This window comes from Centruroides sculpturatus, unplaced genomic scaffold, assembly GCF_000671375.1.
Source record: "Centruroides sculpturatus isolate CEXI.00-Female unplaced genomic scaffold, Cexi_2.0 scaffold550, whole genome shotgun sequence".
Lineage (NCBI taxonomy): Eukaryota > Metazoa > Arthropoda > Arachnida > Scorpiones > Buthidae > Centruroides > Centruroides sculpturatus.
The window spans coordinates 212,259-235,343 of NW_019384886.1; the positions used below are offsets into that span (position 1 = coordinate 212,259).

The 23,085-nt window shown below is 27.9% G+C and overlaps 1 protein-coding gene across 1 annotated transcript; it reads left to right on the plus strand.

The window, feature by feature from the left end:
• The first annotated feature begins 1,755 nt into the window (after positions 1 to 1,755).
• On the plus strand, positions 1,756 to 22,884 carry LOC111631124 (meiosis-specific with OB domain-containing protein-like). The gene is made up of 5 exons (XM_023375328.1): positions 1,756 to 1,832; positions 2,851 to 3,008; positions 8,599 to 8,730; positions 14,980 to 15,055; positions 22,635 to 22,884. The coding sequence occupies exons 2-5, from the start codon at positions 2,864 to 2,866 to the stop codon at positions 22,879 to 22,881; spliced, it is 600 nt and encodes a 199-aa protein (XP_023231096.1). The 5' UTR covers positions 1,756 to 1,832; positions 2,851 to 2,863; the 3' UTR covers positions 22,882 to 22,884.
• The last annotated feature ends 201 nt before the right edge of the window (positions 22,885 to 23,085 follow it).

The following is a 23,085-nucleotide window of genomic DNA, read 5'->3' on the forward strand; positions in this document are numbered from 1 at the left end:
TAAAATACTTTAAATTTTGTTATGTTCAAAACAAAATTTTCCAGTAACTTTGATATAGATTTTCATGCTTAATTTATCGTATTTGAAGAAGATAAGAATATCTTTATTTGTAGAAAGAATCTTGAAATTTAAACTTTATGGCTCATTGACATTTGTTAAACTCATAAAAAATAATAAGTTAATTTATGTAGGAAATATATTTTTAAATTCGAATAAAATGACTAATTTTTAGATTAATTTAAATGCATGGTTAATGATAGAGTTAATAGGTCGCTGACCCTTCTTCGTCTTAATCGTTCTGGTTTAATTGTCAAGATGATTTTTGGCATGTTAAAAACTTGTTCGATTTACTCATCTCTTTAATATTAATGAACATCTAGTTAATATTTTAACTATCGACCTTCGTCAATACCTTAAAAGTATAGAATATATTACCGCATGTATTTCAAGGACTTTTACGGTACACTATGTCATCATCATTGATCTACTTCCCCTATAAGGCAAATTTATTACAAATAAATACTTTTAATTTACGTAACGTTATCATTTTATATATTTCCATTATATTTATTAGATACGGGAAACGTTTATTAGTTAATAACGCCTCGTTAAATTATAAAAAAATTAATGTATTCGGTAAGCCGACATGACATTTTTCCCCTTTAGAATGAAACAAACTATATCATTAAATAAATAGACCTTAACCAAATTTTGTTATTAAGGTTAAGAGGTAGCCCTTGACCATTTAACCTATGCTTCATACTTCATCGTTCGATTAAAATTTAGCATAAAAAATATACACTCGATCACCCCCCATATAAAACACTGTTGATAATTCCGTTTTATATGAATTCCATGTTATACGAGCCATTTAGATTTTACAAATACGTGAGCCGTTCATAGCCCGGCACGCGTATTTGTAAAACCTAAGTGACTCGTATAACATGGAATTCATATAAAATGGAATTATCAACAGTTATAGGAGGGTCGACTGTATTAAAATTTGAAATTTTTAGAATCCCGCCGACAATTTTTAAAATTTACCGGCGTTTTAACTATTTTTAGAGAGATTTCTAGGAGAATCGCGGCTTCCCTGCAATTTTTTAATATAAAATTAACGATAAAAATTCACTATATCGAAGGAAAAAAAAAAAAAAAAATATTGTAACGCGCGAATAACCGCACAAAGAAAAACTTATGATTTATTGTAATATTATAGTGTAAGCCGATATTATTTAAACTATTTAACATAGAAACCCGTGATCTAGGCCAAAAGTTTCTATTACACTTTAGTAGATTTATATTGCTATTTATATTTATTGAGGATCTAAGATGATCCTCACTTCAATTTGAGTATATTGGGATTTATAATTTTAAAACTGCGTGTTTATAAATTTTTCTGTTTCGCCGAATAATGTGAGTTTATCAAGATTAAAAAAAAACAAACAATCTAGATTAATATTGCATTTCCTGGGATCTATTTCGTTGTTTTGTTATGAACTCCTTGTAATAAAATGGATCTTATCGGTAATTTATTTATAGAACCTAAGTTCAGAAAAATTATCAAATTTTAGATAATAACCTCGATTGTAGATACGTTTACTGTAATATATATATAAATAATACGTATTTTATTAGATTTGTATTAATTAATATTTCTTCCGTTATAAAATACTTATTAATATTTTATACAATTTTTTTTTTTCGTCTGAAGATTTAGGCCAGATGATAAAATCTGCCAGAGGGCAGCACGTATTATATGTCGCGAGTCGTCTGCTTTTTGTCTGCGGTTTTTTTTTTTTTATATCAAGTTGTCATTCAGGAACGAAGAGGTAATAATAAACAGTATCAAAACACATTATTAAATAAACAGAATAAAGAATTATTACTGTTTTGAAGCCATTTTAATGTATTTTCGGCATTTAATATTTTAATTAGAACCTTAAATTGTAGCAGGGAATTCTGGGAGGTGACATCCATCATTTATTATTATGCAGACGCGAATTTAGTAGCGAGCGATATAGTTCTCGCAAAGGAAAACCATGCATGAGCGAGAAGCGAGAAATATCGCTGGCGAGAGCAAATTTCTGGTTCTCGCACATATCGGAAATCATTTATCGCTTCTCGCTCGCTCGCGTCTGCATAGTCGTAAGGTGCAACTATGCTGACGCGAGCATGCGAGAATATATGGCAGAACCAGAAATTCGCTGTCGCCAGCGATACTTCTCGCTTCTCGCTCATGCATGGTTTTCCTTTGCGAGAACTATATCGCTCGCTACTAAATTCTCGTCTGCATAGTCGCACTCTTACCATTGTTTTTCTAATAGAACGTCAAAATTGTTAAAATGTTTACTTTTTTTCTGAATTTTTAATACATTTTAAAACTAATTTGTATTAAAAAAAATACTCGTGAAACAGCTGCTTTATAACCATCAGAATTGTATTCTTGTATAAGAACCACCTTATCTGCATGGTCAGTATCACGTGGTCAGTGTGACCTTGTAGTATGCATTGTTTCTTTTACAGTATTTGGCAGTTTAATTACTTTATAAGTACACCAGTACTAATGGTTTGGTCAGCTATCATCTGACATTTTTAAATTTAAATATGATTCACATAACTTTATACAAGATTAGTATCTAAAATTAATATTAAAAAAATCTTAAATCTGGTAAAAAAAAAAAAGAGTATGTTTATTGTATTTTTAATGGATTTAAGGTTTTCTTGATATTAATTTTAGTTAATACATCCAGTTGGAGTTTTTTTTTTTGGTATTGAAATTTATAATTTAAATTTTATGTTAATAAATTGATATGTGAGGAAATTCATATAATTTTGTTTTTATTATAGGAATTCTCAAAGAATGACTACTTTGCAGAATAAAAGTGTTTTGCTGAATGAAAATAAAACTGTTCAAATCTGTGATTTATCACCGAATTTATTTAATGCTATAATAGTGGGCATTGTAATCACTAAGCAAGATGTTAAAAATGTTCAGAGTAAAAGAAGTTAGTTGGTTTTAATAAGATTTAAATTTTATTAAGTGAATTTATTAATGTTAGTATTAATTAATTAAAAAACAATGTATTTAATATATACTTATGGCGTTTTTTTTTATATTTATTAAATATACTTTACAGAATTATTCTAACTTTAATTAATAATATCAAGTTATCCAAACTATTTTGTCAGTGTCACTGTATTTAAAATGTAAATAACTATGTAATTAAATTTGGTTTAAAGTATAATTTTCAATTTCAGAAATTCTGTTCTACAAAGTATTCTGATTTCATAGTTGATTCTCTCTGATGATGGACATTATTGCTGGAAGATTCTTGAGATTAATTTACTTTAAGTTATATTATTTAACTTTATAAACAGAGAGTGATTCCGACAAAGCAGTTTAGATAGTTTGTTGTTACATTAAATATGTATAATCTTTCATGATAAGATATAAATATCTTATGTTTTATCATAGAAAAGATGCATTTGATATACATTTTTATGTATATCAAATGCATCTTGTATGCTACACATTATACTTTTTATGCTATTATATATTTACTTATTTACTTGAAAATCTGTATTTAATATATTTTATTACATGCTCCAATATAAATAATGGATGATGGTGATTATGATAATGTTGATAACAATACTGAATTATCTTTATAACTTTTATATTGTATCCATTGTTCATTGTAATCAATTAAATATAATATTCAATGTAATGAAAAATGTTTTGTTTCTGGAAGAAAAAATTTACAATAATAAATCAAGGAGCATTATAAAATTTAAACCTTGTATGTTTATTACAGTATTATTTGTTCATATATCTTCATTGAAAAATTATCTTCTTAAATAAGAATACTATATTCAGTTGATTATAGTGAATAATGTATAACAATGATAAAAAAGGTTTATAATACAGTACTGTGATGAGTTAGTAGTACCTGTAAATTAATTTATTTTATTTAATGCTTATATTCTTGTTGAAGCTAGTTCATTATTACAGTTATCAATAAATATTTACATTAGACTTTTTATTTTATCTTTTTGTTTAGGGAAAATGTATATATTTAATATACAGTATAAGGATAACCTTGAAAAAATAGACAAATAGCATAAATTAATATTCATTGGAAATAATTTAAATTTTTCTGAATCAGTTAAAAAGAATATTAAAAGCAAAACAACAAAAAAAATTACAAAAATATTATCTTGATTTTACATAAATATGAATTGGTAAAAAGTAATGAAGAATCAGAAAAGAACTATACAAAGGTAATTTACAATATACTGATTTTTCATGAATAAAAAAACAAAGACCTATTATTTTGATGTTATGGGTATACAAGACAATAATTAAAATTAAAAAAAAATGAATTATATATGTATATAATGTACAAAATCATTTCTAATGCAATTATTACACACGTATTTGAACAATACAAAGAAAATAAGAAAAACATATGTCATTAACAAAAAATAGCATATGGTAAAGATATTATAGTCAATTACAAACAGGAAATTTCCTATTAAGATACTATTGAAGAGCTAAGAATTACCAGGAAGAATTAATTTGAAGTTTGAGAAAAACAGCTAGACAGTATATAGTCATTATTATCTGCATGGACAGCTTAAAAAGTACAAAAATTTTAAGAAATAATGCTATAAAATTGTTTTATAAAAATGCTTATATTTTAAATAGTTAGTTTGTTAATAATTATGTATTCTTATTATATATTTCACTGTTTTATAATTATTTTATTTTTGTACTTTTTTATTTTAATTTCTTTTGATTACATTAAAAGCTTTCTATTATTCTTTTGTTATATTAGAAAAAAGTTTATAATTATGCAAAGTTATTAGATAAAAAGTTTATTACATTCTAAATTTAGGCAAATCTCATTACATTTTTGTGTTTATTGTAAATAATATTATTGTCAATAATATCAATAAGGGCCCACTATGCTAATAATAAGTGCCAAGCAGTTCTGTTCCCTGAACACTGGGAGTTCGGTCGTGGGTTTGCGCCATACTCGGATGGGCTGGCCATGTGGACGGAGTTTTCTGGGTTTTCTCCACATATGTAATGCCTGAATAGTGGCCAGTTTTCTTTAAAAGACCTCCAGAAGGCATTATTTCTCTCGCGTAACATCTTTATATAGAGCTGGTAATGGGGTACCACTCTGGTACTAACTTTCCCAAGATTCACCTTGGCACACCACTAATCATTAACTAACCTGTGCCGGGTGCTTGCTGAAGTCAGGAATGACTGGATATGACATGAAGAATAATAATAATAATATTAAAGATATTGTCAATAAACATAAAATTAACTTAATGCAAATTTTATGTTTATTGACAATATCTTTTTATTTCTAACAAAATATTTGATATAAATATTAAATAACTGTAAACATAAATATCTATTGTTATCATTAATGTGTATATATGTATATATACACTAACAATAACAATAGATGTTTAATTATGATTATTGTTTTAAAGATAGTTATTTTTCTGATTTTTATTAATATATTTTTTATATGCTGTATCACATAATTTTAGTGAAAACCATTAATGTATGGATTATAAACATTTCATGTAAATAATTTAAGTTTATAACTATATGAATAATACAACACTATTAGATTTATAAACTTTTGATAAATTTACATAATTCTTTTATTTGTTTGAAATGATTTCTGGTCTTTAATAAAGACTTTTTACCTAACATCTATTTCCTCTTCACTGTTCACCTGTTCAGTTTTATTACTTGCTTCTTTTATTATATTTAGTTATGAGTCTTCAGTTAACAATATTTAGTGACCTAAATTAGGATGTGTTCTAATTTATACTGCTTTATGTATTTAGTTTAGATTATACAGTTTTGATTATATACAATAGTTTCTCCTTATTGTAATTATGGATATTGCCACCATTCATTTAATGTTATCACAATTATTAAGTTCTAAAATATATGTTAAATACTCTATGCAAATTTTGCTTATTGTAATCAGAATTCTATTATACTTATTACTATCTTCAGATAATATTTTTAAGCTATCTTTTCACACTGTCATACCAAATGTGATTGATAATATGCAGTCACTATCAGTTATATCATTAAGGGCCATCTATTAATTAAGTGTACAGTTTAAGGAGAGGAGTGGGTCACAAAAAGTACATTATTGTATAAGATGGATATGGAGGGGATTGAGGCATTTTCTATATGGACTTTTTCAGTGGTATTAATAGTATACAAATTTGTTCTTATGAAAAAGTTTAATGATGTTAAGACTTAAGGCATCTGGATATAAGGATGAAGACAAAACCAACTACTGAATAGAAGTATACTAGCAATGAGCACATTTTCTTGAAAAAATGCTGAATAGTTGTGATGCAGTGAATTACCAAAATCACATGATAAAAAATACAGGTGAGTTTTCATACTTGTATTTTTTATCATGTGATTCAAATGGATTAACGTGAAATTAAAGATGATTCATAGTGTTTACAATGATTTACATGATTGTTCATAGTGATGGTTATACAAATATATATTTCAAGCAATTTAATCCATAATAATAATTATTATTATTAAAAATAATTATTTTTTTTTACATTTGTTTCTGAAGATAACAATTAAAGATTTACTTCCAAATTAATCTCTGTCATAAGATTGGAATTACTGTAGAAATGAATTTTTTCTGAAGAATATAGATCCTATTATACAAACAGTATTTTTTTGAGCTTTATGGGCCAAACACTAAAATGTTTGACTCATAAAGCCAGCATATGCAATTAAATTTTAAATCTATTGATTTGCATTTTTTATGAACTATAGAAGGTGTGGCATTTTTACAAAATGGCTACTTTATCTTGGTCATTTGTAACTAGTGATGTAAAATTAAATATACAGGGTGTCTCAGTTAAACGTTTCAGAACTTCTAAGAGGGGTAGGGTGCATCCAAATAACTCGGAATCATATAGCAATGCAGGGTCAGAAATGCTTTCCTGAAGAGGTGATGTACAGAGAAACATAAAGAAGAAGACCGTAAGTGAATATTTGTTTTAATAATAAATGTACAAAAACAAAAGGAACATGGGTCAAAGAAAGTGTTCAAAGTTTCTTCCACTAATTGCAATGCAGACCTCACATCTATGGCGCATGGAATTCCGAACATTCTGGAATAATCCAGGCTCTTCTTGAATTTCTCCGAAAGCTACTGCGATTCTTGCAACCAGCTCCTCAGCATTGTCAATGGTGGGTGTCATAAACAAGTGTTTTCATATGCCCCCAGAAATAAAAATCAAGACATGATAGGTCTGGTGACTGAGCAGGCCAATGCACGGGACCACCACATCCGATCAACTGTTGGCCAAATGTGATGTCTACAATGCCATTTACCGCATCAGGAAAGCATTTCCAACCCCACATTGCTCTATGATTCTGAGTTGTTGGGATGCACCCTACCCTTCTTAGAAGTTCTGAAATGTTTAACTGAGACACCCTATATATTACTGTCCAATATAATGATATATGCTGCTTGTAGCTGTTTATCGAGAAATTTTATAGAAGGAGAACCAATTATTGCTAGTGGGACATATCATTATATGGTATTGAAACAAATGAGCAAGATTGCTCTGTACATATTAATATTTGTGCCTTTTGTCTTAAAAAACATCAGCTTTGACATCAAACCAACAAAATATACTTTACTTTTTATTTTGTGTAGTATTTCATTAATATGTTTTTTTAAAGAATTAACAAGTCTGTTTTAAAATTATCTCCCCACTCCCTCAACCTTGCCTGACTAGTCCACTGTTGAAAGGTTAATATTCTAGCCTTGTTCTATAACTTCCTGTTTGCATTATGATATAAATTATTAGATTTGCCATTGGCTATAAACATTTGTTATTTTAAACATTTATTTTTCTTTACATATAACTTAGAAGGGGGCAAAACAGTTTCTTTTAAAACTTCAGTTTGTTTGATTTCCTTTTTAACTGTTTTTAAAAAATAGTCTCTTAATATCTGTTAGAGTAGATTAGCACTCTGTTTTACTGACTTTTAGTGGAAAAGTTCATTCTGGTTGTCATATTATATTCAATGTTTACTAATTATCAAAAACATTACTTTTTCCCTGTAATATAATTATAAACTTTGCTTTTCTTTAGTTTCTTTTGGAATTCTCTTCATCTGGTGAATATAATCTTTAAAACAGAAATAATGTTGATGGAATTAATGTGAACAAATGCAATAAATTTTTAAAATTTATACTCAGAAATTCTTTTAATTAAACAGTATTCAGGATGGTTTCAAATATATTTAAGAATAAACCTTCCAAATACTTTTATATTTCTTTTGTCATTCAGTGTTGTTAAAGATATTTTTAGGAAGGCATTTGGGTTAGGAGTTATGTTTATTTTCATGTATTTTGTTATTTTGATCAAAAGTTTAATATTTATTTTCAAACATTAATACCAGTTTCATTCATTTTGCAATTTTTACTGAATATTTTGTATATATAATTATCTGTGGTAGTTGATTTTAATGACTAATAACAATTTTTTAATTTATAATCTTAGAACCTGGAACGGAACGATATGTTTTAGGATTTACATTAAGAGATTCTCCAAATGACACAATAAATATAACGTGTTGGGGTGATGAACATGATGTAAATAATATTAGTAATCAATTTCAAATTATGGATGTAGGTATGTTAATATATTTGTTTTCTTGTAATAATAATATATCTTTTTAATAATTTATTTTTCTAAATAATATATAATGAATTTATTTTTGTAGCTGCTTTGTTTATTTAAAAGTATAATTAATATAATTTATTAAAAAGTGTTGAATTTAAAATATTTTTAATTACATAATCAAATTCAAATTTATTAACATATGGAATTTATCCAGCTACAAGGGAGATACAATAAATTAAAACACTACAAACAAAAGTTGAACTAAAATAAAATATAATTTCTATGACGTTGGAAATTTTTCCATCTTGAATACACAGTGTTAAATCACTAAATTAAGACTTGAGGCTCGTTTTCTATATTAACACTGTGGTCCTCTGACAATTTAATATATTTGTTGAAAAAATTGTATACTCTAGTTATTGTCATAGTTGGTCCCATTTGAAATAGTTTGTGGTAGAATTCTTCTATAGATTTGCACACACTCAAAGAAGAAATACCAAATTGATCTCTAAAATTTATACATCCATTACATATATAAATTAAATGGTAGAGAGAAAATTAATCTTCACACATTCTGCATTGACTATTCTTAATATTTAGATAATTCGTGTTGACCGCTACATAGAAACTGTTCAATCTAAGCTGCATATAAAATCTTTTCATCTTAAATGGGATTTGAAAATTAATATAATCATTTGAAGGAGGAAAACTTAAATTGTTTATATACCATGAATGAAATTTTGAATTATTCTTTCTTGGTTGATTAAATTATTAAACATATTTTCCACTAAGGTAGTAAATTTGAAGTTCCAATTGGCTTCCATATTGTTAAATAATATATGTGATATCCCATATCTGGCCAACATAAGACTAAATTTATTATACCAATTATTTGTGTAATTCCTTTTAACCTTGGCTAATCTTTTAAGTACTTTCAATATATTATTTATCAGTATATTCTCACTGTTAGCCATTCTCTTATAAAACCTCATAATCCTTATTACCATATAAGGCTTCAATTGTAACCTATTAGTATCATGATGAATTGCATAACCAGGTACAGCTCTGACCAGATAATAAATTTTTCTTAAGTATAATAATTGGATTTTCTCGAAGTAAGATAAACAATCCATGCATCACACTGGGAGAGCATAACATATCAAATTTATGACTATTGATGAAAAGAGCTGAAGTTGTTTTTGTATAGAATTAATTTTCATTTTAGCTGGTAGATAAATTAAATTATTTATTATTCTATTTGCTTTATTTTGAACTTATTGGACATTTTTTCCAAAAGATAGTGTTGAAGTAAAGTGAATTCTTAAGTATGAAATTTCTTCATCTACTTTCAATTTGTCATTTAGAAGGTAAAAATTGTGATCCTGTTTAGCCATTCTTCCTCCTCTTTGAAATATAAGGATATGAGTTTTATTTGGGTTAATTTTCATTTTCAACTGAGAAAAATATTTCTGCATCTGATTCAGACCAATTTTAGCAGTCAAAATTAACACCACATCATCTGCATATTGAATTGAATGGACTGTCTGATTTTCTACTAGAATTCCATCTTCTTCTCTATTGAATTGTTTGTCAATATCATGGATCATGAAATTAAATAAATAAGATTACAGTAGACCCTGTATAACACGGTAGATACATTTTGTTTTATGTGAATTCTGTGTTTTACAAGTCACTTAAATACATGAGCCAATCACAGCCTGGCACATGTGCAGTTTAGGGACTAAGGCTGTTTGAAAGGTTTTCTTCCATAAAATTAATCGATTCTAGACTAATTTGACTCAACATTTCCAAAACACATATAATTTTTTGGGAATAATCCATATAAACTATGCTATAAACAAAAAATTGTAGGATTACTTACCGAGTGTGCACTGTTTGATAACACCATTGCTTAAGCTTGTTTTTGTCGCGGAGAAGCACATCGAATGGCAGACACGTGCTTCCTGATAAGTTATTTTTCTGCGAAAAATTCACTGAACTTTGGAGACATCATTAATATAAATATAATTTTTATGGCTGTTAAATAATAAATGGTTTTTAGTAGGTCCGCTGCTCATTTAAACTCAACAGTTTGTGCAATATCTGCTATTGGTCTAGATTCAACCAATCCTGTTGCAACATGAGCTGGTGATGACGTTTTACCGTATTATACAAGTCTCTTTTAGCATGTTTGTACGAACATGATTGCAATTTTTTTGCTGTGTTATACGAATCCATATTATATGAACCTGTGTTATAGGGGCTCTACTGTATAATGGGTCACCTTGCAAGAGACCTCTGCATATGTTAAAAGGAGGGTAAGTATTCTTACCACTTTTAATTGTGACTAAATAGTGACCGAATAAAGATTTTATCGCTTTTATGAATAATGAATCTGCACCATATATTTTTAATTTAGCGCATAGTTTTTCTATTGATATTGAATCAAAGGCCTTTTCTAGTTCTAAAAAAGCTGCATAGACTTTGTGTCTTTCTCTAGAAAGATGAATTTGAATAGTCGAAAGCAATACAAAAACAACTTCCATTCCACTCTTCTTAACAAATGCAAATTGTGAGTTTGATATCAAAGAATTCGCTCTTGTCCATTGTTTGAACCTATTCTTGAGAACTGATGTAAAGATTTTTCTTAATGTAGACAATATAGCAATGGGTCTATAATTACTGGGATTTGACTCATCACGTCTTTTGACTATCACCCGAAAATATGCAGAGCATCACGATTCAGGAAAAATTCCATGTTCATATATATAATTGTAATTAAGTGCCAAAACCTCTGCCACTTCAATTGGTAATCATTTTAGAAAACTGACTGGTATTAAATTGAGTTCAACAGCAGTAGATTTGCTTAGTTTAATAATATTTGCTATTTTAGAGGCCTGTATTGGCAGATTCATCACCATCTCCTCACCATACATTATGATTACATCCATTTTTGATAAACTAATTGGTATATCTGATGTCCTCTCCTTGAAAAAATCAAACCATTTGATAAAATCAATATGATCCAAAGTTGGTTTTCCATCCCGGTCCTCAGACAATATTTTTTCACCACTGACCAGAAGAAAGTGTTATTCTTGTCTATTAATAGTTTTTTTGTTCAACAAGTTAAAATAGCTTCTTTTCTTTGCCTTTATAAGATCATTATATTTTTTTATGAACCACTATATTCAATAATCATTCTCTTGATTTGTTTCTACAAAATGATGCCAGAGTATATTCTTTGAGTCTTTTGGCCCTGTAACAGTCCAAATCGAACCACTCCTGTTTAAATTTAGATGTCATTTTGTTTAAGTATTTAATTCTATGAAGGCTCAATTTGATAATATAGTCATTGAAAATTTTGTTTAATTTATTAAAAATTTCACTGGAACCTGCCTTTTGAACTAGTTTCATTATATCACCTATTTCAGACTCAAATTTTTTAATGTTATATTTACATTTCTTCATTTGTAAATTGACTCCTTTACTTATTTTCTCATTAGAAATTGGTAAATTTGTACTTGATCTAATAGTTAACTGTACAGTATTGGAAAGTGATCTGATAAATCATTATCAAGTACCTTGAATCGACACAATGGTTTAAAATAAATTCAGAACATACTATATAGTCAATTATCGATGTACCTTTCGTCAAAATAAAGATATGTCTACCAGGATAGTCTTCTACCATATGGTCATTCAAAATAAAAAAATTATAACTTTTAGCAAATTTAATTAGTAAATTTTCTTTCTTGTTGATTCCTGTATCGTGACTTCTATTATTATTATAAACCTCCTGATTATTCCCATTATAATTGGAATCACATTCATTTCCAATTCTGGCATTGAAATCCCCAAGAATTAATTACAATGAGTGAAATGTGACCAGTTCAAAAAGATTTTCTCAATTTCTTGAAAAGGGCTTTGGAGTGTTTTGTAGGAAGGAGTATAATTAGCAATTATTGCCAAATATCCATTGGGGAACCTATTAAATTTATGATTTTCTAATTTAACCATTACAAATATTAGGTAAGTTCTCCAATAGGAATAAACCAAATTTCCCAAGGATTTGTTTATTAATATATTAATTCCTCTCTTTGTCCTACCAACTCCTAGTTTTTTTATTGCTGGAATCAAAATATAAGTAAATGATGCTTGCAGGAAATCTATCTTCTTTACAGTTAGTTAGTAATCCAAGTCTCTTCCAGTCCTATAATTTCATACATCTCTAATAGTTTTTTGAAATAAATAGAAAAAAACTTATTTCTAACACCTTGGGTATTCCAATTAATAACCTTGATCTCAGAATCTTTGTTTAATGATGAATTTAATTTTTCAAAATTATTGCTACTATTGTTGTTAACATTGGCATTCACAATACTAAATAAATTAGTCAATTGATTCTACATCTAAAAAAGATCTAGCAATTCTTTATAAAACTGTAAGTAATTTTTTTATTCTTATAAATGACATAATCACTTTGTAATAAAATTTGCATGCCTTTTTTTCTTTGCTTCTATATAAAACAGAAGAATTTTAGCTCTACGATCCCTAGTCTCTTGAGTGAGATCAGGAAATAGTCGTAAATTGCTATAAATCTCATCCCGGGATACTTTTTGTAGTTGTAAAAGACATAATATTCGATTTTTCCTTTCAACAGTACTTAAAGTAATTTTTAGGATCATGGGCTCTGTTTTTCTTATAAGAACCTGTAATTTCCTTCATTTTAAATTCTGTCAATTTCAGTATCTCCCTAAAGAAATTTATTAGGCTTTCTTTAATATTTGAATTATCATTCATCGGACAGCCAAATAACATCAGATTAAGTTGGTTGGTTATATTTAAAATATTATTTGCCATAGACTGTTGAGCTTCCAATTTCCTGTCTAAATCAGGTAATACTGTTTCTAATTTGTTGACTTTCTGTTCCAATGAACCAACCTTGGTCTTAAAATCCTTAATATTCTGATGTATCAAACTAATTTCTGTTTTCACTTCCAAAATTTGTTCAGTTATAGAACTGCATGAGGCCTGAATTAGCTTTGACAACTGTCATAAACTGGCTGCAGTCGCACTATCATCCTTCTCCATCAACTCAAAGCAAGTCTACTAACATAGATTCAAAATTATTTTCCCTCTTTTCTTCGTATACTTGTTCACTCCTCTCCATATCCTTAGAAGTTGCAGGTTGTTTATGGAACATAGTTTCCACATTGGCCGATTTAGACACCTTAACAGCATTATTACTTCTGGTCAATGGAGAATGCGATAAAGGACCTGGGTTTTGTTCAATTCCAGCCATAATAAGTAAAATCCATGTAATTATTAATAAATATACCTGAGACCACCACAAAATCATCATCAAATAATCCTTCTTTTTTCTCAAGATGAACTCACTCAAAATTCACGCCAACACCATTGAATGCCTGAAGCTCCCCCCTCATTATTTACTATTATGTAAATTGCAATTTTGGGAAATTATTGGAAACTCATTAGCTTTTAAGATAGAAGTTCAAATAAGAGTGTGTACTAATGGCAATTAAAGTGTGGATTGACATATACAAAATGAACAGGAGAGAACATAAGGTGAAACATGTGTATACATGTCTTTATTGATATCAGGAAAAATAGTAGTAGTGTTTATATAGCAGCAATTCTGGTAGAGATGTAAGAAGAATAATATGGATTTTGATAATAACTTACAAAGAAAGATCTTTAACATTTTAAGGAACTTTATTTGTTAAAATGTAATTGTACATATTTTTTATACAATTTTAAAAATATATCAAATATAAGTAATTTACACAATCATTGGTAATTGGTTTCTATGGTGTAGAAGAAAAATGTATCTATTTTTGTTTAAAATATTTTAGGCAGAATAAATTTTTTCTAAAATTAAATTTTATACACACAATTATCCTATAAAATGTAACATTTGATTATGCATATTTTATTTGAATAAAGTGCAATCAGTTAGAATAAATACTAAAAATTGTTAATTTTTTTAAATTTTAAACTAGAAAGATAATAAATAAATAAAATGTACTTACTCGTGTCTCTAATTGGTTTATAGAAATACAAAAATAAACAACTTTGTAAAAACAAACGTGCCTCTAACCAGTGTGTATTTTTACACATCAGTTAGAGGCACCAGTAAATACATTTTATTTATTTATTATACAGTACACACCCTGGTGTGCATGAAGAAGTTATATAGAAAGATAAATTAACACATCCCTTTTTATCAAATTAATTTAGTGAAAATTAAAAATCCTCAAATACAATTGAAGCATTCTGCTAGTTCTGACAATCGCTACAGACCTGAAGTTAGCAGGTATAACTACTTTATTTTTATATATTTATATTTTTATAAAGATGTAAATTTCTTTAAACACTTTTTTAGTCTAATGATAATTGCATTTATAAAGTTTGTATCTAAAATTATGATATAAAATTGTTAATGGACAACGCTTGTTAAAACAGAAGTTGTATATCAACAAACATCAGAAAATATTTATGCTTCTAACACAATAAAGTGCTATAAATTAAGACACTTGGCGGGTTTTCTCATCTTTATTTAGTTCAACTAAATAAAGATGAGAAAACCCGCCAAGTGTCTTAATTTATAGCACTTTATTGTGTTAGAAGCATAAATAAATTGTAAAGCACGGTTTCATATCATCAAAATCAGAAAATATATTAATTATAGTATATATTATAACCAATACTATATAAAGTAAGACCCTGCTTAACACATGGGATGTGTTCCTAGGTGACAAAGCACTAAACAAAACAGCATTAAATGAGGCCATTTTAACATAGAGTAAATAGTGAAGGGGAACATGTGACCAAAAATAAACAAATTTTACTTCAATTTTAAGTTATTTTTATATTCATTTGCATAATAATATATGTTAAATAACACATAAACATATGCACATGGAAATGTAAAGTTCATTTTTTGTGATGAAGGTCCTGGCTCTTCTGAAATTCTTGTTTTTTGCAATAAAGTTGTGTGGTTTCATTTGTCGCAAAATCTCTATTTTCCAGTTTTACTTGAATTCCTTATTCTGCCATTTCTTGAAGGTCATCGTTGGTAAGGCTCTCACCAGAAACCTTCAGTAACTCCTCAATATCCTGCTCATCTACACCTCCTAGTCATGCTGTATTGATTAGGCTCTTCTTGTTAAAATTCTTGGATACCTTCAGCCATAACTTCTTCCACACTTCATTCATGTGGTTATCAGTTAATTCTTGCCAAGTGAAGTCGATATTGCCTATGACATCCATGATGTTATATTTTTTTCCAAAATTGCACAAAACAAGCATAGCTTTAAGGGAAGTGCAGCTCTACAATGAATTGCCACCTTTTGCTGATTGGTTTGTTTTTGGGAATAATTGTATTATATACAAATCAATGAAATGCCATGATAATTTGAATTGTCATAAATTTTTAGCTTTTTTTTTAGGCTTTGAGCAGACCATGTTATCAAATCAGCGTTAAGCGGGTTTTACTGTAATTATATTATACAATATTGATTGGACCCTTGTCTAAATGAGAAGATCATACTGGTCTTTAAAAAACTGTTTGAATTGAAGGAATGATCATGAAATAATTATTTTAAAATTTTGGATAGAAAATTCTCTCTCTAAGGTCTTCATTTTGTTTTTTCATTTAATTTTTGTGTTTTTTTTTCTTTTTATATTAATTTTAGTTAATTAATATTCATAGTTGATAGATTAGTTTTTATGTTTTTGAGAAGATTATTATTTTATCTGTGACATTTCTTGTGGAGGTACTGGGTACAATATGAGCACTAGAACAGAAAAGGCACCATGAAGTCATTTACAAGGATTGGGTCCAGAGTTTGATCTATCATTAACTTTCTGATCTCAATCATGGGCATCTGCAGATAGAGGTAAATGGAGCATGTGCCCTTCCTGGAATAGAGTAAAAAATTCCACAAATTGTAATCATAAAAGTGATTGAGATATGTATCCTTACATCTTCAACCACGGGATGTTTTGTCTATCTTTTTGTATTGATTGATGCAATACTGTATTCTATAATATACTTATGAAAAACCCCCAAAAAATTAAATAAATAAGTAAAACTTTATTGATATAATTATTTGTCTCCAAGCTATGCCTTCTTTGAAAAATTTTCTGTGGACATATAACCAACTCAGCTCAGTTATGACTGAAATAGCTACTGATCAAGAACCATTCCAAATGAATATAGCATGGATCCAGTCATCAACCTGCAGACATCAACTGTTTGACCCATCATATGCATTCCCACAATCTTGCTGACTCCAATCTGCAATGATGAAATGAGTGAAGATGCTTGTCATTGGTTAGAAGAATATGAAAGGATTTCTTTATACACAAATGAAGTGATTTGATTAAATAAGACAGCCTCTACTTTTTCTATAAGGAACAATTTGATTCTAGTTTATCAACAAGAGCTAAATCAGTGACTGGATGACATTCCACATTGTTTTCAGTGACACCTTTGGAGCCTGTTGAGAGAGAATACAGCTCTGAGCCTATCAGGCAACAGAGGATAGTGAATCCTACATTCAGGATGTCTTCACTCCATGCTGAAAATTTGATCTAAATAAGCCCAACAACAAGAAGGTAAAACATCTGATTTAAGGAATCACTGCAGATTTGTTTAACATCTTAATTGCTATATTTCTACTAATGTTAAATTTGGTATTGGGCTGCTTCTGAGTTAAATCTTGGTCAGCTTCTTATGACGTCAGGTGAGTCAATCAAGAACTTCTAAATTTAGCTTTGGAAAGCTTAGATGACAGAGGGATAATATGATAACAATGATTCAAGAAATTATTTGAGAGGAGATGCAAAATATGCAGAAGATCTTCCTTGATTAACAGAACCAATAGCAATTGCTTCAGTATGGGTGGAGATTCACCTGGTAGAAAATAGAACCACTGAGAAATCTGCTATTGCCACTGATTAGTCACTCTAATGCAGTAATGCACATGAATAACTAGTGTAGTGCTTCTCAAACTTTCTGGTGACAGGCCAGTTTTTTTATCTCAATTCCCTCATGCACTTCTAATTTTCTGAATTTAAATAAAAATAATTGTAAAATGGAAAGAATTTTTTATTTTTAGATTACATTAGTAAGAAAAATACAATAACAAAATTTGGTTCTAATCATTTTGAAAAAATAGATTTGTCATCTGTTTTCAAGTAATTTCTTGGGCCAATTTTGGTAGCCAGTCATCCTTGCACTAAATGTTTAAATAATAAAGATAAATGAAAGTTATAAAATAATATGTTGTCAATTCCTCAGTCCAATTTTTTTCAGGCTGACTATCCAAAAAGTGTCAATTTTTTATCATTGTAGTTGATATATAATTAATTTTTATGAAAAAATATGCAAAAATGTGTTCCTACGTGTATTTTTTCTGTAAAAATAAAATAATTTTATCTATTCATAATTTATATAATTTTATTAATAGTCTTAATTATTTATTTAATTTTTTATCTATGTATTATTAATTTAATAATTATTAATAACATTTATAAATAAAATAATATTTGTTACTTATTTGGAAGAAAAATTACCAAAAACAATTTACATAAATGCTGTGAGATTCCTAAATGTTCCTACCAAAAACAGCAAAATAATTTTTGTAGCATAATGCCATTTATTGGGGGAATAGTGAAATAAATATTTAACAACAATGAATGCATCAGAGATGTTAAAATTAAATAATCAAACATCCTTACTACATCCGATATGTTTAAAGCCATACATCAACCAAGGCCAAATATTATCAGGTTAGAAGCAGCTATAATACTAATAATTTAATAGACAATTTGACATAAAATTAAAGTTTCTAGAGCATTTTTCACAATGAACATACATCAAAGCAAAAAAGTGATCACTGCATATAAACATATGGGATGCAACAATGTCTGAAATGGAATTAAAAAACTTTTTAAAGAACTTTATTTAATATTTAAAATCTTAAGTGAAATCTCATTTCAATCAATAAATTGTTTACAGACCAATACTGGTTTGAGAACCACAGTTTGAGTAGAACTGATCTAGTGTACTGCTGATTGAATTCCCTTGTACTTTGACTATGAACAAGCAGAACATATTTGATGCTTTTGTTTAAACCAACCTCAATAAAGACATTGATCAGTTCTTGTATCAGGACAGCCTATCTATAATTCTCATTTAATCATCTATACTGAAATCCAATTCTTTGCAATGATACATCAACAACTGCTGTAAATGATCAGGCTATGATTTGGAAATAATGATTATAAATTATAAATGAATTTGACACTAGAGGGAGGCATTAGGCACCAGCTTGTATTAAAATTAATAATTATAATTATTAATTAAATAATTTAGATTAAACTGGAAGAAAAGAATCAGCCCAAAGCGGGACTCAAACCCGCAACTCTCACTTACCGTGCAGACGCATTGCCAGTTGCGCTACCCAGACCTCTGGTCCAATCTCCTCTTTCAGTATATTTAACTATTTAACTGGCAAGGTGTCCACATAGTAAGTGGGAGTTGTGGGTTCGCATCCCACTTCAGGGCAATTCTTTTCTTCCAGTTTAATCTAAATTATTTAATTAAAAATTATAATTATTAATTTTAATATAAGATGGTGCCTAACGCCTCCCTCTAGTGTCAAATTCATTTATAATTTATAATCATTATTTCCAAATTATAGCCCGATCATTTACGGCAGTTGTTGATGTATCATTTTCCTCATTATTGAGAAGTGCTGAAATAATTTATCTGAAGCTCTACAGAAAATTTTTAAATATAAAAGGTTCTATGTATAATATAAAATTATATTATACAGTGCTGATGGAGACATTTTAATTATAATTATCAATTAAATTTTTTAAAAATTACAAAACTGTAATGTTTAAAATTAAATTATGATTATAATTATAATTTTCATAATTATTGAAAATTGCAATGTTATAAATTATATAAAACTTAAATATTTCTCTTATAATATTAATTATTAATTAAAAAGCATATAAAGCTGATTAATTAATGCATCTTTAACAGTGAATTTTTAGAATAATAATGTTTTCAACTCAATTAACATGCCATCCTCAGAAGTCAAAAGTGGAATTGAAATTCTAAAAATCCAACTGTTAATGGTGCATTAATTAATACAGCTAAATTATCACAGTAACTAATATGTCATTATTAATAATTATAAAAGAATAAGAAACATAATACAAACTAAATGTATTTAAAATTGTTAACATATTTTGATATTTATTTTAATGTTTACATTATGGTTTTAAACTATTACTATTGATTTATATCTTAAAATCACTAATGAATATTTTATTTCTCTAAATGATTTCAATGCTAATATTTACATATTTTTAAATACAATGCCTAAAATAATAATTAGAACATTGAAACAATAGATAAACAGATAATAATAATTAATTTTTACAAACTATTTTGATATTACTGAAACCTAAACTTCTAGAAAGTGTCACTGCATAATACCTCAAGAGTTTTGTTTTTCTGTTGAAAATGTACAAAAATGCAAATTTGACATATGTGAAAAAAGTGATTTTAGGAATATTGAATTATCATGTAAGAAAGAGCAAAATGTCAAAGACTGCCTGTATATTATAGGAATTCTTGTAAAAAATTTAATAATAAATGTAATTTAGAAATTTGGACTAATCTGTATATTTATAAAAATTAAACAAAAAACCATTAATTTGGACAGATCAACTTGCAACATTCAGTTATATGTGATTACTGAAATTGTCATAAAGTTATATTGATAGATAGAAGAGAAACTAACTCTCCAAATAGATTTTAAAATTTTGTTTAAAACTATAATTTATAAACTTTACACAATATAAAAATGTATTTAAAATTTTAAAAAAAACATGATTTCTTATTGTAAACTTTAAAATTTCCAATAGTCCTTCCAAATATTACTTTGAATACTATTACTTGGAATCTGCTTGGACTAATAGTGTTTTAATTGTACAGTACAGTAGAGCGTCGTTTATCCAAATCAATTGGGGATTGGGGTTGTTCGGATAACCGATTATGTACGAAAAAATATATTAACCTATCCCGTGTTGAAATTTTTCTCTGTTGCATGTCGCTTCGCGTTGAATTTTCGTTGATGTTAAGCTTAACTTAAACTTTTTTAAATAATAATCGTGGCTATTGTATCGTTAAAAATGATTTCTTTATGTTTTACAAACGAAATAAATACATTGAAAAATATAAAAACAAATAAAAATTATACTTTAGGCCGACTGGAATTCTTTCGGATAACCGACGCTCTACTGTACAGTGATACCCCGAACTTATGCGATAGGTGGGACCGAGCTATAACCGCGTAAGTCGAATTTGCGTAAGTCAGGGTATAATTTCGCATATAAATACATACAAATAATTTTTAATTGGGGCCGGAGACTAAAGAAAACAATAATTTAGAAAAAAATGTTTAATAAAATCTTAGATAATACGTATGTATAACAAATTATATTATTACACAATTTTCCACATTTACTTGATTATCACACCATAATTTTAACATCGTTTCCATCTCAGAGATAATACTGTGACGTTTACGAATGATGTTTGAATTTAAAGATTGAGCATTTTTTACAGCTTCGAGAATTTTTTCTTTATCTTTTATAGTTGTTCTGACCATCGATTCCGATAGATCAAACTTCTTTGCCAATTCACAAATTTTCATTTTTGTATCGAAGTCTTTAATTAATAATGTTAACCTTACATTCCAAAGATAAAGTTTTTCTTTTCTTGTTTGATGGAGAAGAATCAGTTCTACTTCGTTCAGATGACATAGTAGAGTCTCTCGAGTCTCTGCAGATATAACAAACACAGAAATAAATAACACAAAATAAATTGTAGCTGTATGTCGATTCCGCGCGACACGTCTGAACATTTAAGCCGAACAATAGTGTGGGGGGAGTGAGTAATCGAGAGCTGCGTGGCGCTCAAACAAAAGACAAATCGACGAGATTTGAAAATCGCGTAACTCCGGGTTCGCGTAAGTTGAGGTATTATGTAAGTCGCGATTGTATATGAAATTATGAAATATTAAAAACAAAGCATTTTGGATGCAATCTTCTGCTACCGACATTTGCTTCAGAAAAGAAAAAAGCGACAAATGAAACTAAGCGACTTTATCATAAAAAACATGAATTTCAAAAGAGCTTTGATGTTCATCACAAAAAATAAACTTTAAATTTCTACGTGCACATGTTTATGTGGTATTTAACATATATTATTATGCAAATTAATACAAAAATAACTTAAAATTAAAGTAAAATTTGTTTTATTTTTGGTTGCATGTTCCCCTTTCCCTATTTACTCTATGTTAAAATGATCTTGTTTAATGCTGTTTTGTTTAGCGCTTTGTCACCTAGGAATACATCCCCATGTTAAGCATGGTCTTACTGTATTATATTTATTTAAAAGCTTTTATACTGTATTTGTACATGTATTTATGTTTTAAATATGTAGTATATATTAATTTTACAAATTTGTTTTTTTAAAAAGCAAACAATGATTTCAAACAAACATAATTTTTTTTTGATAGAACATTCAGCAATTTAACAAATAAAACTGGATTAAGCAGAGTTTTGATTAACATGGGTTCAGATTAACAAGATTGCACTATACTATGATCTAGTCAGTTAAAATTAACATTTTTGCATTTTTGTATAAGTAAATTGTGTTAATTGTTTTTTACCTTTTTTTTACATGAAAAATATATTGTTATTCAAAAAATATAAGTATTAAAATGATTAGTATATAATAATAATAATATGTTAATTAAAATTATATTCAATATCATAATTGTTATTATTATTTTTTATTTCAGTCCCTTCCATTTAAATATTAGTGCTAAATATAGTGAAGTAAATATATGTTTTGAAGCACAAGAAAAATATGATTGTTTAATCCATATTCCAACAAAATTTAATCAATATTATAATTTGGTTGATATCATTAACAATGGACAAAATATTGATGGAAAACATGTTAATCTTTTGGTTGGATTAAAATCTGTAAGTGGTTTTTTTTTATTTCTTTATATTTTGTTGTTATCATCATCATCGTCCTCATAAATTTTAACTACAGTCAACCCACTATAACACTGTTGATAATTTTGTTTTATATGAATTCCATGTTGTACGAGTCACTTAGATTTTACAAATACGTGAACCGTTCACAGCCTAGCACATGTATTTGTAAAATCTAAGTGGCCCGTACAACATGGAATTCATATAAAACGGAATTATCAACAGTGTTATAGGGGGGTCGAGTGTATT